This window comes from Thamnophis sirtalis, unplaced genomic scaffold, assembly GCF_051295495.1.
Source record: "Thamnophis sirtalis isolate CommonGarterSnake01/CBP01778 unplaced genomic scaffold, rThaSir2_p1.2 scaffold_5, whole genome shotgun sequence".
NCBI lineage: Eukaryota > Metazoa > Chordata > Lepidosauria > Squamata > Natricidae > Thamnophis > Thamnophis sirtalis.
This window is the reverse complement of record NW_028261385.1, coordinates 72,702,618-72,729,498: the sequence shown is the minus strand read 5'-3', so window position 1 is coordinate 72,729,498 and position 26,881 is coordinate 72,702,618. Positions and strand designations below refer to the sequence as shown.

At 37.4% G+C, this 26,881-nt stretch overlaps 1 protein-coding gene across 2 annotated transcripts in view; it reads left to right on the top strand.

Annotated features, from left to right (window-relative positions):
• PUM3 (pumilio RNA binding family member 3) overlaps window positions 1-26,881 on the top strand; it is a 30,813-nt gene that overhangs the window by 2,052 nt on the left and 1,880 nt on the right. The window contains exons 2-17 of one of the 2 annotated variants that reach the window (XM_087716025.1): window positions 1,239-1,324; window positions 3,514-3,690; window positions 4,072-4,207; window positions 4,723-4,798; window positions 5,772-5,865; window positions 6,561-6,627; window positions 8,187-8,361; window positions 10,913-11,016; window positions 11,430-11,508; window positions 12,233-12,331; window positions 13,221-13,274; window positions 14,611-14,691; window positions 19,712-19,854; window positions 22,264-22,486; window positions 23,398-23,485; window positions 23,915-24,005. In XM_087716025.1, coding sequence (XP_087572151.1) covers window positions 1,249-1,324; window positions 3,514-3,690; window positions 4,072-4,207; window positions 4,723-4,798; window positions 5,772-5,865; window positions 6,561-6,627; window positions 8,187-8,361; window positions 10,913-11,016; window positions 11,430-11,508; window positions 12,233-12,331; window positions 13,221-13,274; window positions 14,611-14,691; window positions 19,712-19,854; window positions 22,264-22,486; window positions 23,398-23,485; window positions 23,915-24,005 — 1,763 coding nt within the window. In that variant the 5' untranslated portion in view covers window positions 1,239-1,248. Of the gene's footprint in view, window positions 1-1,238; window positions 1,325-3,510; window positions 3,691-4,071; window positions 4,208-4,722; window positions 4,799-5,771; window positions 5,866-6,560; window positions 6,628-8,186; window positions 8,362-10,912; window positions 11,017-11,429; window positions 11,509-12,232; window positions 12,332-13,220; window positions 13,275-14,610; window positions 14,692-19,711; window positions 19,855-22,263; window positions 22,487-23,397; window positions 23,486-23,914; window positions 24,006-26,881 lie in introns of both variants that reach the window. The other variant, XM_087716024.1, reaches the window with a different exon arrangement.

Sequence of the window (26,881 nt, the reverse complement as noted above, 5' to 3'; positions counted from 1 at the left end):
GAGTTGGGAATAGCACATATGTGCAGGGGAACCTTTACCTTTATAAAAAGACTAGAATCTCATTTTGGATTGACGGAAACCAAAGCTTTTATGACATAAAGAATAGTGGATCTAAATCTTTTCTGATCCAGCCCGTCCTGACATGGTGTTATCTTATGCAACTTATCTTAGTCTGTAAGTTATCTTAGCCAGTTAAGGCAACAGGCTGAAAACCAGGAGACAGGGAGATCTAGTTCTTGCCTCAGGAATGAAAGCCAAGTGGGTCTTTGGGCCAATTGCTCTCTCTCTCTCTCAGCCCTCACAAGGTTGTTGCTTTGGCGGAAAAAGGAGTGGGAAGAAATATTATGAATGTTCGCCACCTTGAGTTTCTTAAGTAATAAAGGTGGGATAAAAATCTAATAAGATAAATAAACCTCCATCTGAGGCAAACACCATGAAACTATCCATGGTAACAAGTGTAATAATCTTTTGGGAGCCTTGGAGATGGTGAATTGTAAAAAGCAATAACTATTGGGAATTCCTATCAAGCTTATTTGCAGTTTTAAGGATCCTTTCCAATGTCGGTTTCTCTTACTGGCTAAAATCAGACAACATTAGGTATTTGTTCTTGCGTATTTGTACGGTATTTACTACACAGACAATAAAAATATTAAAAAGAATAATACCAGGTATATTTCTGTCATAATGGTATAATGCAGCGTTTTATAACAGTCCAAATTCAAAGTGATGGTTTGAAAATATATTCCCAACCATGGTCCTGAGTTTTTGATGAATTCTAATAGAGCAGTTTGTGTGCAGCTGTGATGCTATTTTTTCCTAGATTATTTTTTTTTTGTATTTTTCATAGTAGACTTTTAGATCCCCAGCCACATTGATATGACATGACTAGTATTTATGTTGTTTTCTTAAAATATTATGCTAATCCCCAATTATTTTATCTTTAAGAAACATCTACTTGGAACCTCACAGAGAGATGAAATGTCAACTTTATCATTGCCTTTTTTGTCTGTTGCAGACTTTTACCCTTGATACTTTTAAATGTCTTAAAATTTAAAAACATTTAAATAACTCAGCAACATTGCATGGGTTGACTGAGAGTTATGGGCTTGTAACAATATATCTGTCATATTACAGAATGAAAAAAGTTGATTTCAAGAACTTCTGCAGTACTGAATTGCATATTTATGAGGAATGGGATATTGGAAGCAGTCATTAAGATAATTTTCTCTGTTTTTCAGCATTTAATTAATGGATACCAAAAGGAAATTTATTGGTAAAGGTGGAAAAACTGGCCGTGGTAAAAAGAAGCTTACAAAAAATAATGGTGAGATAAGTATATTACAAGTTACACATTTTCTAAATCTGACATAGATGGTAGATTATGTCTAATAAGTAATTGATTTAATAGATACTTGTAGGTAAAGTCATGATAAAATATAGGAAATGTGATTTTAACTGTTATATTTAAAGAAATACTTCAGTTAGACTTTTACAAACAAACACATATATGTACCCAGAAATAAAGGACAAAATACAGTATATATTTTAATAATTTAGTAAAATTTACAATTATAGCAGTAAAAATAAATAGAAATTGAAAAAAGGTGAAAAAAAGAAAGTAAAAGTTAACAGAAATGCAAAGAAGTGACTTCCCAACTTCATCAGTGTAAGCAAATTTAGTAATTTACAACCTCCTCTTAAAATCTAATAAATGATCTCTTCTCATATACCATCTTCTATCTATAAATTCTTATAGCATTGTCATTTTAGTTCTGATGCAAAAGTCCGAGAGTTACCACAGATAACATGTGTATTTTAAATTTGATCAAATAAACCAACTTTACATTCCTTCCTATTACTTCTAACACTTTTAATTTTTAGTCCATGTTCCTTCTCATGGGGTTCCTCAAAACTATAAAAAGGCCTCTTTTGTAAATCTAATATTGGGAAATTTTTCCAGGTCACCGTTGCAGTTTATTGTTTGTATATCCTTTCTAATTATTAAGACGCCAACTGGTTTCATTTATGTCTTTTTCCCTGTAATTCTTGTAGCATGTCATTTGTAAATCCACTTTCAATTCAGTCTCAATCTTCTCAGATAAGACTTGTTCCTTTTCTATAGCGTCTTTTAGACATAGCCTCCACAGAGATTGATATCATTGTTGACACTATTAAAATTAATTTGAGTAAAAAATATTGTTAAAAATATCCTTTGATACATCAAAAGTTAGAATATTTTTCTTTATTCCATAATTATAAACTGAGTTTGTGCTTCTTTAGTTGTAAATTCAACTGCAATCTTATTGTTGTTGTTGTTTTAAGTCCAAAGCAAAAGCATTTTCCCAAGGGAAGGATTCTCAAAATCTTAATCATCCTTTTGCTGTATATTTAACAACTTGTTAAACGTTTGGTTAAAATCTTTTTTTTTTTAGTAAGGATTGAAGAAAGCTCACTGCTGTCAAAGTTGCCAGTCCAAACATTTCTAATAGCTGAAAAGCAATTAACAAGAAATTTCTTCAAGTGCTTAAAAAATGAAATATGCAAACTAACATCCTTTCAAAGGTGACAATCATGGTTTAGAAGATTCTTACATCCTTGTCTCCCAGAGCTCTATAGCCACTGGAGACCATTATCTTGTGTCCTCCTTATGAGGAACAGCTGTCTGGAACTCTTATGGGTGATCTCAAGCATTCCTTGTCCAAAGAGGTACTACTGAAAAGCTGGGGTGTATGGGATGTTTAGGAAGGGTACTTGCTGATTCAGCAAGCTAGTTTACTTGCTGAATCTTCGTTCAGCCACACCTGATAGCTCCACTTTTTGTGATGCCACCTTCAGCTCATAGTTTCTTCCTTCATTAGTTATCACAATATATACAGTTTGATTGGGGTGGGGTGGGGGATGGGGAATCAAAATAAGAATTGCATTTTTAAACTTGGCTAATAATAAAAAAAAACATATTTTCATTCTTGTGTACCATCATCTTACCCAACAATGTAGGAATGGGGAATCTATATCCCTCCAGATCCTGCCCAGCTACAACTCCCAGCCCCATTTGCATTTAGGAATAGTTGATTGGGACTTCCCAGTGTGTGATTTATCTTTACTACTGATAGGAGGTTTAATAGTTGCCCATTTGAATAGTAATTATTCCATAATACTGGCAGAGATTGGCATTTGCAATACAGTCTCTAAATGTTGCAGAGCAGTTTTTTCTTTCTAGTCCTCACATTATTATTTGAAAATTAAATGCTTGTGCATACTGGTTTTTCTGATGTTTATTTTTCAATCTTTTGAATATTTTGTTTGAAACCAAAGAAGTTTTTTCATGATCTAAGTATGTTTATCAACAATGTGGACTCTACAAAATACATTTTAATTTCAGTTGATGAAAGTACTTGGAGGAAAGGAATTAAACTGTCAAAGTTGGATTAAGAATAAATACAATATAATACTTATAGTATAAGCAAATTGTTTGTTGACTTTGGGAACTTTTTCTCTAAAACATTAAAGCAGATCCTGGTCATCCAAAGAGAGTCATTAGGAAAAATGAAGATATAAAACCCACATTTAAATCTAAGAAAAATGAAAAAGGAGGCAAAAAACCTAATAAAACTGGCGTGAAACATTGGAAAAGTAAGCAACTCTCAGGGAATGTTTCCAGAAAGCGCAAATTTCAAGGTGATACAGAAGGTAAGAATGTGCTTCTGAAAGTTAAATGTACTAATCTAACAGCTGCCTTCAATGGTTTTGCAGTTTTAAAAAGGGTCCTTGGGTAGAAAGGCTATAAAAGAACCTCTGTCACTTCCAAATCAGACCACACCAAAATAGACTCAGGTTTTGATTCAACACTGATACAGGTTTTAGACGAAGAGGCCTCAATTAAAAGTTAGCTATTTCTTCAAAACCTGTCATTGCTGAAATTACAATTAGGACACAATGAACCCAAATTACTTGAAGATCTTGGATGAGAACCCAGAAAAACATAACTTTAAACATTTGGTGCAGTATTAATTAGTACAGATGGTATTCACTACACATTAACCTCGAAAACGACATTTTGTTTATCATTAGGCTCCCAACCTAAAAAGCCTAAGTGGGCTGACATCAAGAAGAAAAAGAAGGAAATAAAACAGAGCCGCCAGCTGAATGAGAAGACCAATTATGACATAATTATTAAAGGAAAACAGATTTGGGAAGCTCTACGGCGGTAATCATCATTGCTACAGTTGTATAGTCAATAACTTAATGTCTTTGGCGTTTTTCTTCAGTATAGAAATTTACTTTGTGTGGAGGTGATCTTTCTGAACAGTCAAAGTTCATCTGCAAAATTAAGGGCTTGGTTGATATTTGGATATGATAAATGTAGTAGTAATGTATGGTGGGCAGGTGGGGGGATAGATGGATGGGTGGGTGGGTGGGTGGATGGATGGATGGATGGATGGATGGATAGATAGATAGATAGATAGATAGATAGATAGATAGATAGATAGATAGATAGAATCTTATAAAGAAAATATAACACAGAATGAGATAAATTGATGCCCAAAAGGCTCAACTTATAAATTATTTGGTGATATTATTGTGTACCTAGTTGATCTAATCCATGTGCTGTTGCAAATACATTTATCCCGATAGTTTAAGAGTGCTAGCAGATAACTAGAACAGTTTAACTGTCAAAACAAAAATAATAAACTATTGGTTTACTCCTGGGTGCAATTGTAGAAAAAACTGTGACAAGGAAAAACGCAAGAAGCTGTTGAGTGATCTTCAGAAGTTACTTCATGGAAAAATTAAAGATGTAAGAAATATAAAATATGTATATATTTTGAAATACAGTAGATGCAGTACAATTGACAAATTGATGAATAGTGAATATGTGAATAGTGAACAAGTTTATTCAAAGATACGTTACTTTTCTCCATAGGAGACAAAGCTGAAATTTGGATGATCTCATTTCCTTTTTTTTTTTTTTTTTGCATAAACCTGCCATAATTTATTACACTATAAACAAATAACTATCACTAGCTACCCAGAGTTATGATTGTACGATGGATGGCCATATAAATTGAAATAATTACAGTTAGTTCTCGACTTACAACAGTTCATTTAGTGACCCCTAGGGGGTCCCACTGAAAAAAGGGACTTATGACTGTTTTTCACACAACTCTGGCAGCATCCCCATGGTCACAGGATCAAACTACAGATGCTTGGCAGCTGACTCATATTTATGACAATTGCAATGTCCTGGGGCCCCATGGTCCCGTTTTGCAACCTTCTGACAAGCAAAGTCAGTAGGGAAACTAGTTTCATTTATCAACTGTGGCAAGAAGGATCATAACATGGGGCAACATTCACATGAAACAAATGTCTCATTTAGCAACATAAATTTTGGGCTCAATTGTGGTTGTAAGTCAAGGACTACCTGTAAATACCTCCTGAGACTTAAGAGAGAATAAATGTGTAAGAGGCTAACATACAATGAGATCATTAGAAAGATAACAATTTGTAAAAACTGCTTGGCATTCCAAATCTTTGAGAAGTGAAAGCTATTGAAAAAATACGTTTCAGATTAGTTTTATTTCTTTTTGGAAGGCATACGATTCTCGGTACTCTTAGGCAATTTGATTTTGGACCATATGCTATTGTATTTCTTTATAACTCCACCAGCTATAGTAATAATCTATTTACATTCTTGCTAAATATTTAAAAAGTAGCAAGCTTCACCAAATAAAATGCTACCTAAATGACATGTTAAGTTTCTCTCTCCTCAGATGGCATTTGCTCATGATTCCACTCGTGTCATTCAGTGTTACATTCAGTTTGGCAGTGAAGAACAAAGGCAAGAAGTATTTGAAGAATTAAAAGGTAACACTTCCTTAAAGAGTCTGTGTTGGCCTCTAGAATACTTACCATATATTTCGGAGTATAAGATGCACCAAGATTTTGAAGAGAGAAATTAAAAAAAAAAGTTTCTGCACTCTGCAGACCTCCCAAAAACGGCCTGTTTTCCATGAAAACAGGCCCATTTTTTGTCCCAAAAAAAAAAGGCACGCATAGCCTTTATGAGGCTTGTAGATTGTTCCTGGGGGCTGGTGAGGGGCAAAAAATGAGCAAAAAACCAGCCCATTTTCCACACATTTTTGCCCTCCCCAGGCCCACAGGAACACTCTACAAGCCTCCTAAAGCAGTGGTTCTCAACCTGTGGGTCGTGACCCCTTTTAGAGTTGAACAACCCTTTCACAGGGGTCGCCTAAGACCATCGGAAAAAATATTTTCAAAAAAATATGGAAAACATAAAATAATTTTATGGTTGGAGGTCACCACAACATGACAAACTGTATTTAAGGGTCACGGCATTAGGAAGGTTGAGACCCACTGTCCTAAAGGCTATGCACTGCTATTTTTGCAAAGGGGGCGGGGTTTCGGGAGGCCAAAAATGCTGTATTCCGTGTATAAGACGCACCCAGATTTTCACCCTTTTTTGAGGGAAAAGGTTGCGTCTTATACTCCAAAAATACAGTAATGGGGTCAGTTTCTCACTATGGTTTTTCGTCCCACAGAAAGTTTCACAGAATTAAGCAAGTCCAAGTATTCTAGGAACATTGTGAAGAAACTTCTCATGTATGGGTAAGTATTCAGTGCATCCATATACTTCGTTCCTGCATAGCCTCATAGTTGACTAAAGAGCAACAGTGCTTGTTTCCTCCTGTTTTGTTTGAATTGGAAAAAAAATGGGTTCTGAAACACTTTTCTATAGAACAATGAGTGGAGTATATAAGAATAACTATTTCTATGCCTTTGCTGTACAAAAATCTCTGAAAAATTATACAAGAGAAGGGCTTTTCTAAACAGGATTATTCAAGCTTTTGAAAAAATTCATTTTAAACCATGAAACAGATGAATAACTGAGAGCGTAGAGAAGTGGGTCTCTCACTGACCGGATCTTCATTTTTCAAAAAGATGTTAATCCCAAAATAGTAAAAAAAACCTGTTATTGAAGATACAAGGAACTGAAAGTTATAAGGGAACAAAAATTATTCTGCTGACTTTTTAAAAACAGTTTTCTTCTTCTAAAAACATGGCAAAAATGCTAGCAATATGTAACTCTCTTTTGGAAATTAAAGTTATTCATATTCCAAGTTTGTAATAATTGCATGAATTAGCCATACCTTTACTTTTATAACAGCAATTCCTGGGCAAAGCTTAACAAGGTTGTGCAAATCCTTGGAAAGCGATGTGGAATACATGGACACATTTATAAAATAGTTCTTTTTCATTTTTAAAGTATGTCTATTTTCAAATATGCACAGCTGTTCCAAAGCTGGTTTTAGCTGTCTGCTCACATGTGTCCATGTGTAACTCCAAAATTTATGTCCTGTTGTTGTTGCTGTTGCTGTTGTTGTTGAAAGTGTTAAAAGGGGCTTTGCAAAATAGAAATGTAAATGGAACCATTTTATGATTCCACCATGTTCATAAATATGCTTCAGAAAGTTGTGGAACAACTTGCCTCCAGATGTTGTGAAAGTGTTTAAGAAGATGTTGGATAACCGTTTGCCTGAAATGGTATAGGGTTTCCTGTCTAGGCAGGTGGTTGGACTAGAAGACCTCCAGGGTCCCTTCCAACTCTGTTATTCTATTCTATCACTGTCACTGTTATGAAATTTAATTGCTCAGAAATAATTTAGTGAGGTCTTTTTTTTGTACTTTTTTTTCTGATGCCTGCTTAATGTCTGAGAAATGCTGGTTTGACTTAACTAAATATGAGATTCTTTGCTAAAATAACTCCGAATGGAATGCCATTCTTTATTGTGGATGAACGATTCACGGTGCAAAATAACTTTGACAAAACCATTTCTAAGTTCCTTATAAATTCAGCTTAGTGTAAAAGGCTAATTCCAATCCTGCCTAAAATTTGGTGTACATGTCATAAAACTGACGAGGTGGCCTTTAATCCCCTCCCCAAATGCATGGGGAAAAATAGGGGGGAAAAGGGCCCAAACATGTCACCCTCACTTCTAGATGGTAGTATATCATCACTATATATGATCCCTGTGACCCCAGGAACCAGGGTTAAGTTAGAAAAAATAATTTTCCTGACTGAAAAAGTAGCTCATTCTTGAGTTAAAATCCTTGATTTTCCTTTGTCCCTATTTTCTTTTTATCCACTGTATTTATTTTTGAAATAGAACAAAACCACAAATTGCAGAAATAATCAAAAGCTTTAAAGGTGAGGTTAAAAAGATGTTACGGCATGCCGAAGCATCCACGGTGGTGGAATACGCCTACAATGATAAAGCCATTCTTGAGCAGCGGAACATGTTGACGGAGGAGCTTTATGGTAATACATTCCAGGTCTATAAGGTGATTATTGATACACTTTTTTCTTCAAAATCATTTTGAGCTTTCCTTTGTGTTATCTGACACCTGAAATGACTTTTGAGTTATGACGGAAAAGTAAGGGCAGGCAAGTCAAGGGGGAAAAATAGTTTGAAGACACTTCTGTATACCTACACATTGCTTCTTTGGGGCATATGTACCATTAGCGTCTCTCAAAAACCTTAAATTTTTCCTTGGGTGGAATAGTCTTGAGGATGCAGGATTTTTGCCTTTTTCTTTTTTTAACCAGACAAATATAAAGTGCAAGGATGCAAAAACCTGTGATCTTTCAAATATTGTTCCATTGCAATTGGCAGTTTGGTAGATTAGTCCCAGGTGTTAGGTTAGAAACGGAGACAGTGAGTTCTAGCCCCGTCTTTAGCACAAAGGCAAATACAGGTAATCCTCAACTTACGACCACAATTGGGTCCAAAATTTTTGTTGTTGAGTTTTGCCACATTTTACTATTTTTCCTGCCATGTTTGTTAAGTGAATCGATGCAGTTGTTAAATTAGTAATATGGTTGTTAAGTGAGTCTGAATTCCCCATGGACTTTGCTTGTCAAAAGGTGATCACATGATACTGGGACACTGCAACCATCATAAATGTGAGTCGGTTGCCAAGCATCCAAATCTAAATCATGTGACTGTGGGGATGCTGCAATGGTCATAAGTGTGAAAAATGGTCATAAGTCACCTTTTTCAGTGCTGTTGCAACTTTGAATGGTCACTAAATGAACTGTTGTAAGTCGAGGACTACCTATAGATGACTTTGGGCCAGTCCCTTTCCTTTAGGCTTTGGCAGTGAGGAGCCTGTCCTGGAAATGTTTCTATGAAAACTCCCTACAATTACCAGGAATCAAGACCAACTTTTAGGAACCCAAGAAACAAAAAAACATTTGGGTAGTAAAGATTCCACATCTCTGAATTATGGAACTTTTTTTGCAGTTGTGAAAAAAATGGATATCTTTTAATATTTAATTAACCTTTAACTTCATTGAAATAAATGCATTCAAAATAGTAGTTATCCAAACAAATGCAACCAAGAATGACCATATCAGAAATGTGGAATTTAATATGTTGTTTGTTCTGAAAGTTGATTTCAACAGCTCTATGTTTTTGTGTATTTTAATCTCCTTGGTATAAAATTTTGGAACCTAACCTGTATTGGCAGAAGAAGTATTTTGTAGCGCATGGGTTATAAATTGTTACAAGTGAGCAGATGGCTAACATTCATATGAAATTCTAATTTAAAAAGATAGAAACTTGTAATTGAAGTGTCGTATTTCAAACTTTGTCTTAACTTACAACGATAAATTCCATTACACAACAATCTGTTTTATCAGAATTCTTACATTTAAGTAAGATTGATAAATATTTTTAAATAAAAACTCCTAAACAGAAAGTACATTAACAGGAAGTTTGGCATTTTTGATAGATATATTCTATAAAAGGTGATTAACAATTAATGTGGTATTGTTGAAGGTATTACATAGTATGTGCCATTATGTTTATCATATTCTTCAAGAACAATATTCATTTTTCATTACTAGTTTCTTGAGGGACACCCATGCTAATTTTTTTGAAGCAAGTGTTTTTATAGACTTTCAGGCTCATAGACTTATTGTGATATAAGGTTTATTGGATCAAGTAGGCTATGATTACATATCATATATAATCCTCAAGTTTGTTTCAGAGACTCAGTTCAGAGTGACTTCTTCTTCACCACCATTTTGTGGTGTCCAATTTTACACTCCGTAGTAAATAGAAGCTTTTCCAGGAGTTCAGTTTCAAGAACCCTTGTAGTATTTTTATTTCAGATGTTATGTCTGTAGTGGTTCCTAGTTATCATCTCAATCTTAAACCTGCTTTATTTTGCCTGAGGTCCTAGACCTAGAGCAGTGATGGCTAACCTTTTTCGGATTGCGTGCCAAAAACGAGGGGAGCAGAGGCAGATTATGCATGGGTGTGCCCATACTCATAATGCTATGTGCGTGACCCCCCTCTCCCGCTTTTGGTGCGCAATGGACCCATTTTTTGCCCTCCAGAGGCTTTCTAGGAGACTGGGGAGGGCGAAAACAGTCTTTCCCTCCCCTGGAGGTGCTCTGGAGCCTTCAGGAGGCTTCCCTGAAGCCTCCGGAGCGTGAAAAATGGCCCTATAGGCAAACTGGAAGTCACCGTTCCCGAACTTCCAGGTTGCCTGTAGGGACATTTTTCACCCTCTGGAGCCTTCAGGAGGCTTGTGAAAGGAAGCCTCCTGAAGCCTCCGGAGGGCGAAAATTGGCCAAAAAAGAAGGCTGAAGTCTGCTGGCCAGTGTGCACTGCAGCTGACAGGGCAACACCTCGCGTGCCCTAACAAATGGCTCCGCGTGCCATAGGTTTGCCATCATGGACCTAGAGTCTTTGAATTAATCCAGCAAAGTCAGAGTGCCAGATTAAGCCATAGTTGACTACAAGTGAGAATTTTGGATAAGTTATGTTAAAACCTTTTGTTTTCTTTGTCATTTGGTTCTATACTTTTTTCTGTCTTGTTTCAGACAGCAGATCAATCAACCTTGGGTAAAGTGCTAGAGATTCAGCCCGAAAAGCGAGAAGCCATTATGGATGAGATGAAACAGATCCTTACCCCAATGGCTCAAAAGTAAGAAGAAATGTCAGACTGCCTGGATGCTTGACTTGAAATTCTGTTTTAAGGGATTTTCCTTAAATCCATTTTGAGATCTGTACTAATAACAGCAGGATGTTTTCATTATGGTGTCGAGATCTAATGATAACCTGTTAACTTTATGGGATTGTCTCCTATCCCTAGAAACCCCAAATTCTTACACCTACTCTTTCTTCTCCCCCCCCGCCCTCCCCCCCACAATAAATGGATAGACAATTTTTGTTTCCAGCTTGGTTAGATCCCGCTGAAGCTTTGTCCTCTGAAACTACTGTCTTGATCCAGCCGCAAATGAAAATTTGTGGCAAATGGCATTCTTTGTATTATTGCAAATATTTCACAACAGGTAAATACAGAGTTCTTTTTTTATTGTCTTCCTTTCCTCCTTACAGAGAAGCTGTAATAAAGCATTCATTGGTACATAAAGTTTTTTTGGACTTTTTTACTTACGCTGTCCCTAAACAGAGATCTGTAAGTATTTATTTATTCATTAAACTATGTTTACTTCATTACATTCATTACTTACGTTTTTAATCTGTCTTTATGTTAAATAGAGTTAAATGTCATACCAGATACTTAGTGCTGGTTTGTTTCTGTTTGGGCTTTCCAATAGTAGCAGCAACGATGAAATAATCCAGCCCAGCCAAGGATATTCTGGTTTGACTATGCAGCTTTGCTTGCTGAGTCAGATCTGGCAGCCTCACTGCCCCTCAGCGTGTTCCTTTGAACTTTTTTCAGTGGGATGTATATCTTGTTCTTCTTTCTGGCACAGCTAGTCGCTTATAATTGAAATGTAAGCCGATCACCTTACATTAAATTGCATGAAGGGTTTCTTTCCTTGTCATATTTGCAAATAAATGAAATTCTTTATTCATGCATGTTTTTGTTAATACAACTTAGTTGTTATGTGCTAAAATGTGATGCAGACCTAGAAGCCTGAAATAATTTTTAAGTTACGAGTTAAAAGATTCCACACCAAATTAAACTTTTTTTTTAGAAAGTAGACATTGATTCCAAGCTAGGAACAGGATTATTATTTAAGGGGTATAGAGGAAACAATACAGATTGCCTAATATGTAAACCAATTGCCAGTATTGTTGTGAGAAAAAGCATTGAAGATTAAGTAAGTTTTATTTACTGGAGACAATGGTGAGTTCTTAAAACTGTTCCCTAAAACTGTGTTCTCTGTCTCTAGGAAATGATTGAAGCAATTAGAGAAGCTGTCATTTACTTGGCACACACCCACGATGGGGCCAGAGTAGCCATGCATTGCTTGTGGCACGGGACTCCCAAGGTATTGTGTGTGAAGGAGCTTATTTGTGTCAGAAGTCTTGCACTATGGATTGATGTGTACTGGTTGTCTCAGATGCAGCAATCAAAAACACAGTGTACTTTGACAACTGTTTCAAATAGAGAAACATCCATGCATTTTATTGGGATTAGTTTTTGAGAAGCTCCAATAAGGATAAGTTGAGTGGTTTGTTTAGGGGTGGGATACATTCTATTACCAACTTCAACTTATCCAAAGATATATGATTATATATTTTGTTTAATGCAGGGTTTCCCAACTTTGACGACTTTTAAGACTGGTAGATTTCAATTCCCAGAATTCCCTGGCCAGCCATGGCTAGCTGGGGAATTCTGGGAGTTGAAGTCTAGATGTCTTAGACTTGTTAAGGTTAGGAAACCCTGGTTTAATGAAAGTAAGTTTGCTTTAATGTTTCTTTAATATGCTAACATAAAGAAAACCATTAAACATATTAAGAAAAAGTAGAAAAAAAACAAGCAGAAATTAAGAAAGAAAAATGCACTAATTGAACAGTTCTGGACAGTTTGAAGGAAAGAGTAATTTAATTCCTTACTGTCTTAAGCTAAGCTTGCATAACTGATATACAGACAGACATAAAGAGTGGTATGTGGAGCATTATATGTATTTCACTTCATATAGTGATTTGAGGGTTGAAAGAAGCAGAGATTAGCTGCTTATTTCACAGTACAAAGATGGTTTTCAACTGCTCTTGTGGATGTCTTTCTATCCCTAATCCAGATGTGGATCCCTAAACATTGCATTTGATTTATTATGAGAATACTTTTTTTAAAAGTCAGCAGCCTGATTTCATAGCATGTTATATTACATGTATTTTAAAGTGTGAAGCTTCTCCCTATTCTTTCACACTATTTAGGACAGAAAAGTGATTATGAAAACAATGAAGACGTATGTTGAAAAAATAGCTACAGTGAGTATTTTTAATGTGTCCTATTGTAATCACATACAAGGCAATCCTAATACATGCTTACTTAGAAGTTAACCGTATTTTACTTAGTAGTGTTTCCTTCATTGTAAGTTTAGGGTTTCAACCTCACGATCTCATTTCTGGAATACTGCTTTATCCCAATATGAATTCAGAAGAAATTAATAGTGGCAATTATGTTTGTAATTGAGTTACATATATGTAAATATCATTAATACACATGTTTAAAGAAGTACTTTAAGGAATGTTGATAAACCTGAAAGAAATTCCGTGGCAAAGAATCTATAGAATCTGTACAATTAAGATACTGTATATACTCAAGTATAAGCCTAGTTTTTCAGCCCACTTTTTGGGCTGAAAAAAGCCGCCTCGGCTTATACTCGAGTCAGTGAAAAATTTGCCCGAAATGGAGGAGAAAAAGGGGCGGGGCCATGCCGCTGGGTGACACTCATGAATGGCCCGGTGCCCCTGTGAGTTTCCCCTTCCTCTGTGTCAGTTTGCCGCACAGCGCGCACCGCACCATCCCCCCTCCTCACGTTCTAATGTAATGCAGGGCTGTCTTACGATTCCCCTTCCTCCCCCTCCTGCCGCTCTGCAACGATGTCCCACCTCCTCCTTGTTATGGCAAGCAGCCACATAGCGATGTCCCACCTCCTCTGGTACAGTGATCCAATGATAGGAATCACTGTGCTGTTTGTCATAGGAGGCGGGACATCGCTCCCGCGGCTGCACGGGACATCATCATCACAGCGGGACATCAGCATCATGAGGTGAGTGAAGTATTTCATTGAATACACCGCTAGTTTACTGTTTTTCTTTGAAATAAATATTCAAAAACATTATTGGTATCTATTTTTATTTTTGAAATTTACCGGTAGCTGCTGCATTTCCCACCCTAGGCTTATACTCGAGTCAATAACTTTTCCAGTTTTTTGTGGTAAAATTAGGTGCCTCGGCTTATATTCGGGTCGGCCTATACTCGAGTATATACGGTACATATTAATATTTTTTTAAAAAAAATAGAATCCAGATAGATAATCATTAGTAAATTTACTGAGGAATAACTCTCACAGAGTTCACTGCCTAATTTTAAATAAGTTGGCATTGGAATTTAGCTTTATATAAGACATTTGAGAAGTTTGATATTTTGATGGGTTGGATTATTGTTGTTTTTGGATTTGAAGAAGAATCTTGTTTAAATATTTTAGCAAAAAAAAGTGTTAAAATCAGGAATAAGGTGAATAATCACTTTGGATAATTAGGAGCTAGCGTTCAAGAATTATTTTGGCTTATACTTGTAATTTTTCTCTTCCTATTTCAGGGTGAATTTTCACATTTGGTTTTGCTGGCAGCATTTGACTGTATTGATGATACCAAACTTGTGAAACAATTGATAATATCTGTAAGTAAATATGATTTCCAATCTACATTTTTAATCATTCACCTAGCAGAATAATATAAGTAATGTAGGAAATTCCACTGGTTTTATACAAAGATTATACATTGTAAGAAGTCCTCAATTTAAAACCACAATTGAATCCAAAATTTCTGTTGTTAGTGAGACATTTGCTGAGTGAGTTTTGGCTCATTTTACTACCTTTCTTGCCACAGTTGTTAAGTGAATCACTATGGATGGTAAGTTAGTAACCTCGTTGTTGAGTGAATCCGGTTTCCCCACTGACCTTGCTTGTCAAAATGTTGCAGAAGGTGATTATGTGACCCTGGGACACTGCAGCCGTCATAAATATGAACCAGTTTCCAAGCACCTGAATTTTGATCACATGATCATGGGGATGCTGGAATGGTCATAACTGAAAAAATAGTCCTCAGTCACGTTTTTCAGTGCTGTTGTAACTTTGAATGGTCACTAAATGAACTGTTGTAATTCAAGGACTACCTGCATCCATTTTGTTGTTTAAAATGAAAATGAATTGTCCAAATTATTGTTGGGGCAGTTGGCTTCTTGCCCACTTTGGTGAAGGAGTACTTTTTTTTTCATTTATCCATTACTCTTTCTTTTGTGATAGAAATTTTTAAACTGTATATCGGTGTACCAGTGAAGGATTATGCATTGGATTAAAACATTGGAGTTGTATAAAATGCATATATATCTTGAGATAAAAAGAGATGACTGAAGGCAAACAGAGAATATGAGGCAAATGCTTAGGATTTTCTCTCCATAGACCAGGCTTTCCAAGCTTGACAATTTTAAGAATTGTGGACTTCAGCTGCTAGAATTCCCCAGGCAGCATGGCTGGGTAGGGAATTCTGGGAATTCAAATCCACAAGTCTTAAAATTGCCAAGATTAGACACCCCTGGCATAGACCATTTTCCATCTTCCTTCCCCCATATCCACATCCAGGACCAAGATAAAGCTAGCAACTTGAGTGATCAAATGACCAAGTAGGAACCATGCTGAGGGAAGGGAATCCTTAGCAGGTCTGCCATATTCCTCTTTTGCCTTGACGGAGGTTCATACAAGGATCCTTTCGTGTAGTGGACTTCTCTGTGCGGTGATAGAATGCAATGGATGAATCGCTAGCAATTTGTTCTATTCCCCCGCCACCCCTGTGATGGTTTATTTATTACTGTCAGCCCAACAAGGTAGAGTAGACCAGTGTTTTTCAACCTTTTTTGTGCAAAGGCACACTTTTTTCATGAAAAAAATCACGAGGCACACCACCATTAGAAAATGTTTAAAAAAATTAACTGTGCCTATATTGACTATGTATAAAGTAATTCTCCCACGGCACACCTTACACTATGTCACGGCACACTAGTGTGCCATGGCACAGTGGTTGAAAAACACTGGAGTAGACTCCGAAAGCCTTACCATTTAGGTCAGGACTCCTTTTATTATAATAACTGTAGTAACAGAATCTTGCAAATCTGAATGTGCTTCTCCTTTTATGGTCATATTGTTTGAGACATTTACTCAAACTGATTTCTTGGCCCAGGCTCAAGCCCCTCTTATCTGACTGCAGCTTTGGCTGCAATTCTTCCTTCTGTCCTTCAAGGCCATTCTTTATGCCCTCTATAATTAGTTGTTTGTCTCCTCCTGCAGCTAAAAATTTCTACCTTAGCACAGTATTAATGTAAAAATCAAAAGTTTATCTTAGCAGATACACTGTAGGATAGCAAGAGGAGAGAGAGGGAGAGCGAGACGGAGAGGGAGGGAGAAAGAGCTCAGGTGTGTGACTAATAATTCATTTACAAGGACCATCTTAGTCAAAGTGGCAATAATTTTTGATGTTTTAGAAGTTTTTTAGAACAGCTCAGAGACACCATGTTATAGCTTTCTTTTTATAGCCCTGTTGCTATGCATGTCTTGAATATGTATGAGTTTGAAATGATGCTTAAATTCCTTTCTCTGTCTGTTTGTTGAACTCCACTTAGTGATTATCGCATTTGAGCTTTTTAGCCAAAAGTGATATAGACACTATTGACTTGAGTTCAGCTTCTGGTGACATAACTGTATTGTTTTCTTGGCTACAGTACAAGTATTGTCTCAGGATGATTGTTGATTTCTTAGTCTATAGCCGTGATGGCGAACCTGTGGCACGCAGAGCCCTCTGCAGGCATGCAAGCCATTGTCCCAACTCAGCTTCACTGCCTCCTGCCGGCTAGCTGATTTTCATGCCAGGGGTCATGCAGGAGACGTGTGCATGCATGGGGGGTGGGAGGAGTCACATGTGCATGTGGGGGGGCGGGAGGTGCGCACAGGGGTGTGTGGTGCGCCCCCCTCCTGTGGCCCGTTTTTGGTCCCGGGAGGCCTACTAAGCCCAAAACAGGGCGTTGGGGTTTTCGCATGCTCATGCACAAGGGATGGAGGTCACATGCACAGGGGGGTGGGATACAGGGGTTGTAATGCACACATTGCATTATGGGGCGGGTGCACTGTCGCATTCCATGCACTTTTTGAATGCGGCAACAAAAAGGTTAGCCATCACATGTCTATACCCTTGGCATTTATTGGTGGTCTCTCATCCAAATATTAACCAAATCTGGTCCTACTTAGTTTCTGACTTTAGCAAAGTAACCTAGATGTTACCAAGCTAAAATTGAAACAGATGCTGTCTGATTTCAATGGTGAAATTGGTGAGTTTGAATTTTCCACTGATAGAAAAAGCTGTGTGATGACAGGTTTTTGAGGCACCTATCTGTTCTAATGTAATTAATGGATAACCGATATAAAGATTAGACTGGGTAAACTGAAGAAAGAGAACCATGATTGAAGTCTTATAGTCATTACCTTCAGTTGACTAACATCACATGTTCTTTGTCTCAAACAGTTGTATAATAGAGTCCAAACGTTTTAGCAACATGTTTGGCATTCCCCAAAGACTTTTTAGTGGTTGTTATCATTATATCCTAAAGCAATTACTTTAAGCCTGAAACTTAAGCTCGTTTTGTTTTAGTTTCCCTATTCTTTGTTGTCTGATTTGCTACAGCTGAGTGAAGGGATCATTCCTTTATGTCGTGATTCTAATTTTGCTCGTCCTGCTTTGGGATTTTGGGACTTTCTTCATTAACAAAGATGCATGTCACAATAATGGCTCCGCAGATTGGAGTTTGTGCTTATAATAGTAACTTCTGTTTGAAAGACAGTCTCATAATTTATCTCATTTGGGAAGCCACCTTCCTCCAAACTTTTTCAGATTTTTGTTTAATTCGGTCTTGTCCTGTATGTGGTGAGAGTTTGATATCTATCAAATCGCTCAGAACAGGAAGCCAGGACTATTCTTTTAGTTGAAGAATTTATATATCCTCATATCTTCTCCATTTTTTGATTGGATGGCAGTAAAAGCAAGAGAAGAATCTTCAGAGTTCTCATTTAGTGAAGGACACTCTCAAGAGACAAAAGGCTTATCAAGTGATGTATTTGAGTATATAGACTTCTCTGCCTATTCATGAATAAAGAATGAATGGAGTAAGCCTACATACTCTTAAGCTAAAAGATTATGATGACTAAAATTTGTTGTGTTTGTAAAAGAGCAGTAGGGAAATATATTTAAGGGACTATGAACAATACTATATTTATCTTTTTTTAAAAACCCTCTTTTTCTCTAAATAATTTGTCTTCAAAATAGGAAGTCATATAGTAATGGGGGTAAATGGTGCTTTTTTTCTGCTTAACTTCTATTTTTCAGAAATAGGTACAGCATTTGGCATGCTCTAGTACAGTGTTTCTCAACCTTGGCTACTTGAAGATGTCTGGACTTCAACTCCATTGAAGTTTCGCTGGCATTCGCCAAGCATTCACTGGCTGGGGAATTCTGGGAGTTGAAGTCCAGACATCTTCAAGTGGCCAAGGTTGAGAAACACTGCTCTAGTATGTGAACATTGTGGGAAATTACTGAAAACCGGATTTAATAGACCATAAGGTTGTCACATTCATAGAAATAGGCTTATCTTAGTCAACTTGTCTTAAACTTATCATAGTCACTATGTTATGTTCTCTTAGAGAGCCAGTTTGGTCTAATGGTTAAGGCACAAGGCTAGAAGCCAGGAGACTGTCAGTTCTAGTCCTTCCTCAGGCATGAAAACAGATTTTTCAAACTTTGAGCCAGTCACTCACTCTCTCAGCCCACAACATCAGGCTAAGGTGACAAGCCAGTTGATCAATTCCTATCACAGCCAATGGATCAACACTTGGTTGACTCCCCCCAAAACCCCACTCTCTACACTTGCAGAAAAATCACTAGGAAGGAGAGAAAAAAGGCATCACCCACAATATATTTTCTTGCCAGAACTATGAGAAAAAAGCTGTCATTTTGAATGAAAAATGAAACTAAACTTGACTGTTAGATAAACTGCCCTCTGTTTTCATGTCTCTCCTTTAACCATGTTGGAATGCTTTTAGTAATACTATCTGCATAAGTTTGGAGTATCTGCTTTAAACTTAAAATTACAGCCAGATGGATTGATCAATATGGTTGCCCAAAGGGGATGAAAAAATGGAGGAATTATCAGTTCGTAATATTTTGAAATCATGCCATAGGGAAAACGCCTTAAGTTTGGTTTTGCACTTCTCATGGATTCATTTTTTTCTGATGAGCCAGGCTTGTGAACAGCAAAATAAAACAATGTTGCCCTTTGATATTTATCTACAAGCTTTATACTTCTTATATCTTCAGGGTTGCTAAAGATGGGTTTTGAAATGGAAAAAAAAGATGGTGTGGTGGTGGGGAGGGAATGCTTAGCAGTCTAAGCAAAAGAAAATGCAAGGAATGGTGAGGATGTTATTCCCATCTATACTTATGGCTTGATTTGGAGCATTAGCATATTGTCTTATTTAGTCATAGGTAAGATTTGAATAAGGATAAAAAAAACTGGCTTCCTTCAAAAAAACAAGAACAAGCTGAAATGGGTGGAAAAAACTGTTGCTAACAGAATTTTTTGTCTTTCCCCCAACACTTAGGAATTGAATAGTAATTTAGCCGCTGTTATAAACAACAAATATGGAAGGAAAGTCCTGCTATATTTATTGAGTCCACGGGATCCAACATATTTTTCCCCAGCAATAATCAAAATCCTGCAACAGGGTGATGAAAATTCTCACAGGTACTTGGGTACAATTTCTTGAGATTTCTGCATCTTCTCCTCTCTGGTTGTGTCTGAATGGTGCTGTTTTTCACTCTTCCAAATCCCAGTGGATTGAACTATGGCTATACAGTTGCCTAAGAATGCTGTGCCAAGTAGAATTTGATCTATATTTTATTGTACATAAATGACCTTAAAAGGTGGCGTAGCTTTTCAAAGTGTAGGATAACATTTTGGTGGGAAATAGTGGATTTCATATTGGGTAATTTTCTATGAATTTCAATCACATTTGCTTGTAGTGGATTTGGTAAAATAATAGTTTATTGCCATGTGAGTCAAGTGACAAGTAAGAACAGCAGGTGTTTATTTCAACACTGGCAGAATAATGCATGTTATGCTTTACCTACAGCTGGTTATGATACAGACTAGATTCGTTTCTCGGTATTCATTTCAATACTCTTATATTTTATCTGTTCTTATCTGGTTAACTGTATCTTGCCTTCCTATATCACTTATTTTTTGGACAAATCTTCCAAGGATACAGAATCTGACCTATTCAAGGCTAAGTGATGCTATTGAATCCGGAGAAGATTATGCAAAATGTGTGGATGGATGTCAGCCTTTAGCAATGTGCCAGGATTGGAGACCTTAGTGAAAGAATACTTTCAGAAAAACAAATGCATTTTTCTCAAGGTCCTTTCACTCATATATACTCCACAAGGGGGAAAATCCAAGCTTAGAAATTGCTTCAACGTTCATGGAAAGAGGATTAATAAATTACCTGGGCAGCGCCGGGTTATCAGCTAGTAGAAGATAAAACCCAGAGATAGGCATGCTCAGTTTCATTTAGTTTCTATGTTTAGATATGATCAGCAACAGGGGAGCCAGAGGTTTATTTTACATTGTTGTGAAGACACCAAGCATCTAGCAATGGGCTGATATCAATAGCGCAGGGTTGAAATGAGGAGTCCTTGGTGCTCTCTAAGCTTGGTTGTTTTCTTGTGAACGTTTCAATACCAAACTATGCAACTTCATCAGTGCTAGTAGAGACTGAGGTTTGCTCTCATTTGATATTCTAGTGACTTGCCTCTCATTGTAGGTGGGAGTAGTAGTTTTGGTGGTTCCTTGGCAATGAAACATCTGCAAGACTGAGGTTTGCTCTCTTTTGATATTCTAGTGACTTGCCTCTCATTGTAGGTGGGAGTAGTAGTCTTGGTGGTTCCTTGGCAATGAAACATCTGCAAGAAAACAGCCAAGCTCAGAGAGCGCCAGGGACCCCGATATCAATAGTTTATTGAAGTGGCATATGGTTTCTGAAAAAGTAGCAAGAAAAAAGATCTGGAGGCATTCTGGACAATATTTTTTTTTAATTTTTTTTATTAATGTCCTCCATTTCCTGGTATTTTATTGTTATTTGTTTATTATTCATGTGTTCATGGGGAAGGTTCCTATTAATTGCAATAAAAATTGTAAAAATTAAATCAGGTTTCAGGCAATTTTTCCTAGATCCTCTTTGAGACAGGATATTTTATTTGAAACATCCCACAAAACTCTGCAAGTATGAACAAATGAATGTTTGGGCCATAGATCAAAATACTACAGGCAGAAACGAACTGTCACCTTCATTCCTAACATAAATATACTCACTGCCGACAGACAGCTTTGATTGATATCACCCCACGGGTAATTAAATGGCACCTCAAAATACATCACCTGCTGATTGTATAAAAATAGTGCCGCTCTGCAGGCCACAGGCATGGCAGCCACGAGAGTCACGCCATCGCCTGTCTCTCTCGATGTTCTTTCCAGTGACATTAATTGCAGCAGCCACGCAAATCACTTTCTTGACCGATCTTGGTCTTTAAAAATTAAAAACAGCCAAGGAAATGGAGCCTGAACTGAGGATTGCGATTGCAACTGTGTGGCTGTTAACGAGACTTGCCTCTGGCCTAAAGCTGAATTCTCCATTCCAGCATTTTCTCATGAAAATATGCTTCATAAACACTTTGCTCCTTCATAAATGCTTTACCGGCTTAGATAGAAACAACTTTTTTGCAAATATCCAGTGCAAAGAGTGCATGATCAGAGGTGATCTCTAGGGCAAGGGTCCCCAACCCCCTGTCCGTGGACCAGCACCGTTCCGTGGCATGCCAGCAAACAGGCAGCATGCAAAACTATGCTCCCTCTGGTCCACAGAAAAACCTTACTCCATGGAACCAGTTTCTGGTGCCCAAAAGCTTGGGGACCACTGCTGTAGGGACGTAAATCAAAACTTTTGATCTGTTGTTGGAGATTGTTCTGGGAAAAATATGAAAATAGTGTAATGCAGAATTTGGATTTTTTTTAAAAAATTTGCATCAGAATTTTGTACAATTCTCACTTTTCTTTGTCAAGCAAACATTCTTATTCTGTCTGTCTTTATTTCACCAGTAAAAAGGATGCAGATGTTCGCCATGGTGAGCTTCTGGAAGCCATTTCCACTCCCTTATTACAGCACCTCAATGCACATGCTGAAGAAATGGTGATGGACAAAGCTGCATTCATTGTAGTGACAGGCATCCTCAAGGCTGCTGTCGGCGATGTCCAGCCAGCGATGAAAGCCATCGCTGGTCTTGCTGCAAGAAAGATGATTCCGGGGGGAGAAGATGGACAGGTAAGCTAGACACAAAGCAAACAGTAATAAGCACCCCCGAATTAGCAGATTTCTCTTTCATTGTTGTTCACTCATCTCTCTGAGGTGATAGTGATTGTGTAGGGTAAGAGTGTCCAACTTTGGCAATTTGAAGACTTGCATAGATTTCCATTACCAACATATATTTTAGAGGTATGTGCCTGCCTGCCTGCCTGCCTGCCTGCCTGCCTGCCTGCCTGCCTGCCTGCCTGCCTGCCTGCCTGCCTGCCTGCCTGCCTGCCTATCTATCTATCTATCTATCTATCTATCTATCTATCTATCTATCTATCTATCTAGTGTTTTTTGTTTTTTGTCCTATGGAACGATCTCCCCGTGGAGATCCGGACCCTTACTACTCTTCCGGCGTTCCGCAAAGCGATTAAATCAACAGCCCCAGCAGGCCTGGGGCTGTTGATTTTTCCAACCCCATCCTAAGTTATATGAATGTTGTGTAATTTTAATGTTTGTTCTTTTTAATTTTTATATATTCCTCCTCCCTGTTTATCTGTAAGCCGCCCTGAGTCTCTCGAGAGTGGGCGGCATACAAATCCTAATAAACAGTAAACAGTTTTGTCAAATTACCTGGTATGGGCAAATATGGGAGGGAGTATAGAACATATTCAAAAAAGTATTTGAGACTGAAGCTGATTGCCCCCCCCCCCCCAAAAAAAGAAGTACATTTCTAATCTGAGTGACCATCAAGTTTTCTGGTTGTTTAAAATTTAGACTGTTTTGCTATTTCTCCACCAATTACTTAATTATATGAAGAGTAGGTGTATGGGGCACTTCTTACATGCTATATGACTTGATCCTGCTTTTAAAAAGCTGCACATGTGAGAATAATGAAGAGCGAAGCCAGTGAGATCTTGACATGTTTATGCTTTCTTTTGAAGCTTCACATTGCTGAACATCCAGCCGGTCATTTGGTGCTTAAGTGGCTAATAGAACAAGATGAGAAGATGAGTCAGTCTGGCAGAGAAGGTATGTTGGCATCTGTACATCGGGGGGTAAAATTAATCAATAGACCTTTAATTGGTGGAGGGTTGGGCAAGATAGCGAGGTCCTGGTTTCCATTTTGTGTGCCTTAATTAAAATAACTTCTCTGAATGATGTGGTTCCAAGGACACAGATAATTGCTCATAGTAAGAATGGAAAAGCATTTCTAAAAAAGGGGGTCATGCTCTTACAAAGCAATTCAAGGGATAAGTTTCTTGAATTCAACTGTGTGTATGTGTGAATAACACAGCAAATTAGATTGAAAGGGCATGTGCTCTGAATGCTACAAATCAGCATTGTGCGTAATCTAATCAGTATCTCCTTGAAGTGACTGCAGATATGTTGATTAGTGTTAATTAATAACCGACCTGAGATGGTAAATGTATAAACCCTGCTTTGAATTTTCCCAAACAGGATGTTTTGCAAGAATCCTGATAGAACATGTGGGAATTGATCTTCTAAAGACCTGGGTGGATGTGAATCGTGGTGCAATTGTTCTGTGCCGGTATGTAGGAGGTTTCTAGATTTGTTTTAGGCAATGACATTATTTAATATTAATATTTTTAAATCATTGTTTTTTAAGAAGTGCCTGTAACCATTCCTGCCAGTAAGTACACTGCAGCTGGATTAACTTGCTGAATCACCTTCAAAATTTCATTATTTTGCTTTCAGCTTCATTGTTATTATTATTTTTAAAATACAAGGGAAGTAAGCTGAAGCTTTGCTACATTTTTTGTAAAATGCCCAACCGCTGTTGATTGTCTTGTCCCATTGGACTGTCTTTCTTTGAAGGTAATAATTTGGCTGTCCTGGAGTTTATGATGTCTAGAAGCTCTGCTATCACAGACATACTATCTTCTTTCTTTATAATGTGGTAATTCGACTTATTCCAATGAGGCAACCTACAAAGATTGCTTGCTCAGTAATGTGAATAATACAAATATTATTGGGTCTCTTATATATAGTACGCATTGCAAATGAGCTTGAAGTTTGTGCTCTTACACCAAGAAGTTTTCTTGCAATTATTGACATAACCTCAAGCAAACAAACTCAGAACACAACAGCTCTGTTTTGGAATAAATCAATATGACATTAAACAAACTATTTGCAGCATCTTCGTTTATAGAACTATTTAAAATGTATTGATGGGGTATGAAACTAAAATATCTTTTAACTTGTATTTATTTATCGTAACTTCCTGCTTTTGTAGATTAACTACTGTTCTCTATTTGAATCAACTGACAATATTTCCAAGTTAAGTTTTAACTTCTGTCTTGTAAGTTTTCTCAGGAATTAGAAATGATGAGATCACTATGGCAACATGCTCCACTAAATTAAAACTGATGGATCTGTTCAAACAGTCACTAGAAATAGATCAATTGAATCCACTGAATTGTATATACAATATATCCTGATATCAAATTAGGTTCATTAGTATTTTCCTGATGCCTTTTGACAAAGAATAAATGTCCCTTTGGGAGTAGAGGTGCATTCAGTGAAAGCAAATTGGGAACAGAAAATGATAGGTTGCAGGACAGCTGAACCTCAAAGCCTAAACATAAAAGGAACAATTCTGTTTATCAGTTTGCTGAGGAAGTGCTAATCTTCCCTCTCCAGCAAACCTGATCAAGGTCACTGCAGGAGAGAAAATGAGAAAGACTTATAATTATGTTCCAGGATTCCAATCAAGCCTACTGAAATAATGATCTGTATGAGTGGAAAATAAAAGGTAAAGATACCCTCAAGCTTAATTCCTAGTGAGCAGGAGTTTCTTCATTATATTACAGAAGTATTTGCTAGTGGTGGGATTCAAATTTTTTTATGAGCGGTTTTGTGGGTGTGACGTGGCTTGGTGGACGTGGTAGAGGAATGATACTGCAAAATCCTCATTTCCTCCCCATCCCACTAACCTGCTTTCCAGCACCTTCTCAAGAGCCAAGGTGGCGCAGTGGTTAAATGCAGCACTGCAGGCTACTGCTAGATCAGCAGGTCAGCGGTTCAAATCTCACCGGCTCAGGGTTGACTCAGCCTTCCATCCTTCCGAGGTGGGTAAAATGAGGACCCAGATTGTTGGGGGCAATATGCTGACTCTCTGTAAACCGCTTAGAGAGGCCTGAAAGGCCTATGAAGCGGTATATAAGTCTACTGCTATTGCTATCTTATGCAGGGCAACAAAAGAAGACCCAGCCAATCAGCTGGGACTTGGGAGACAGTGGATAGATGGGGACGGAGCCAGCCAGAGGTAGTATTTACTGGTTCTCCGAACTACTCAAAATTTCCTCTACTGGTTCACCAGAACCGGTCAGAACTGGCTGAATACCACCTTTGATTTGCCCCCCTATCTTCCTATGGACTTTCTTCTGTCATGCCCTTGAGTTCCCAGGAGGTGCCTTGTCCAAACACATTTCAAGGGAAATGTAGAGGTGCGCAAATCTTTAGTTCAAGAGTGGCCTTTCCAACACGGTTAAGACCATTCCTGAAATGTTCTGAATTTGAGAAGATAATCCAGATTGCTTTGTTTTTGCAATCCCCACAGCAGTAATCCCTAATGAAAGGGTACTTGTTTCCTTGCTTCTGTTAACAGAAATGTTGATCAAGATCACCAAAAAGCAAGAGATATTTATTTTGTTTCACTAATCTGAATTTGAGTGGGTGGGTGGGAACAGAGTCTGAATGCATGGAGTCCTACCTGAGGGGTCTTTAGGCTTACCCAAAGTGCCTGTCAATCTGATGGTTCCCCTGCCCCCTAAATATATATATTCTCCTAGCCAAGCTTGATCAGCACTGCATATATATCTGTTAAAAATAATTGGTTTCTTTCTTCATGATCCCATTCTTTTTTTAAAAAAAATTCTAGTGTTTTTGATACAGATCAGAAAAAAGTTTCTATTTATATAAATCAGTGCAAAAACCTGATTTAAATCAAACTTCCATTTAACGTGGTTATTGTGAATTTCCATTGTTCAGCCACTGCTTTTCTGAAATAGAACCATGGGGATTTTTAATTGTACCTTAGAACAGAACCCATACATTTGACAGGAATGCTTAATTCCTTGTAAAAACATAAATAAAGATTTGTGGGGAATTGCTTCCCTACACGTGGCAAAGTTTTCTATTTGAGGTGCAAAAGATGTTGAGGAATCTGGTTTAGCAGAGACATCCTGATTATTTCTGCTTGAATTCTAGAAATGGAGAATTGTTGCATTTTAAAAGTTTTATCTCTCAAGGCTGGTTTTACAACAATTAATTTAGATGGTTGATACTGCTAGTACTGACTTTTAGTTTTCTTCCATTATTTTAATAGAACTCAGTTGATCTGCTGCTACTATATTTGAAGTAGTTCTATTTTTGACATCTCATTGGAAAACTAATCCGAATTCA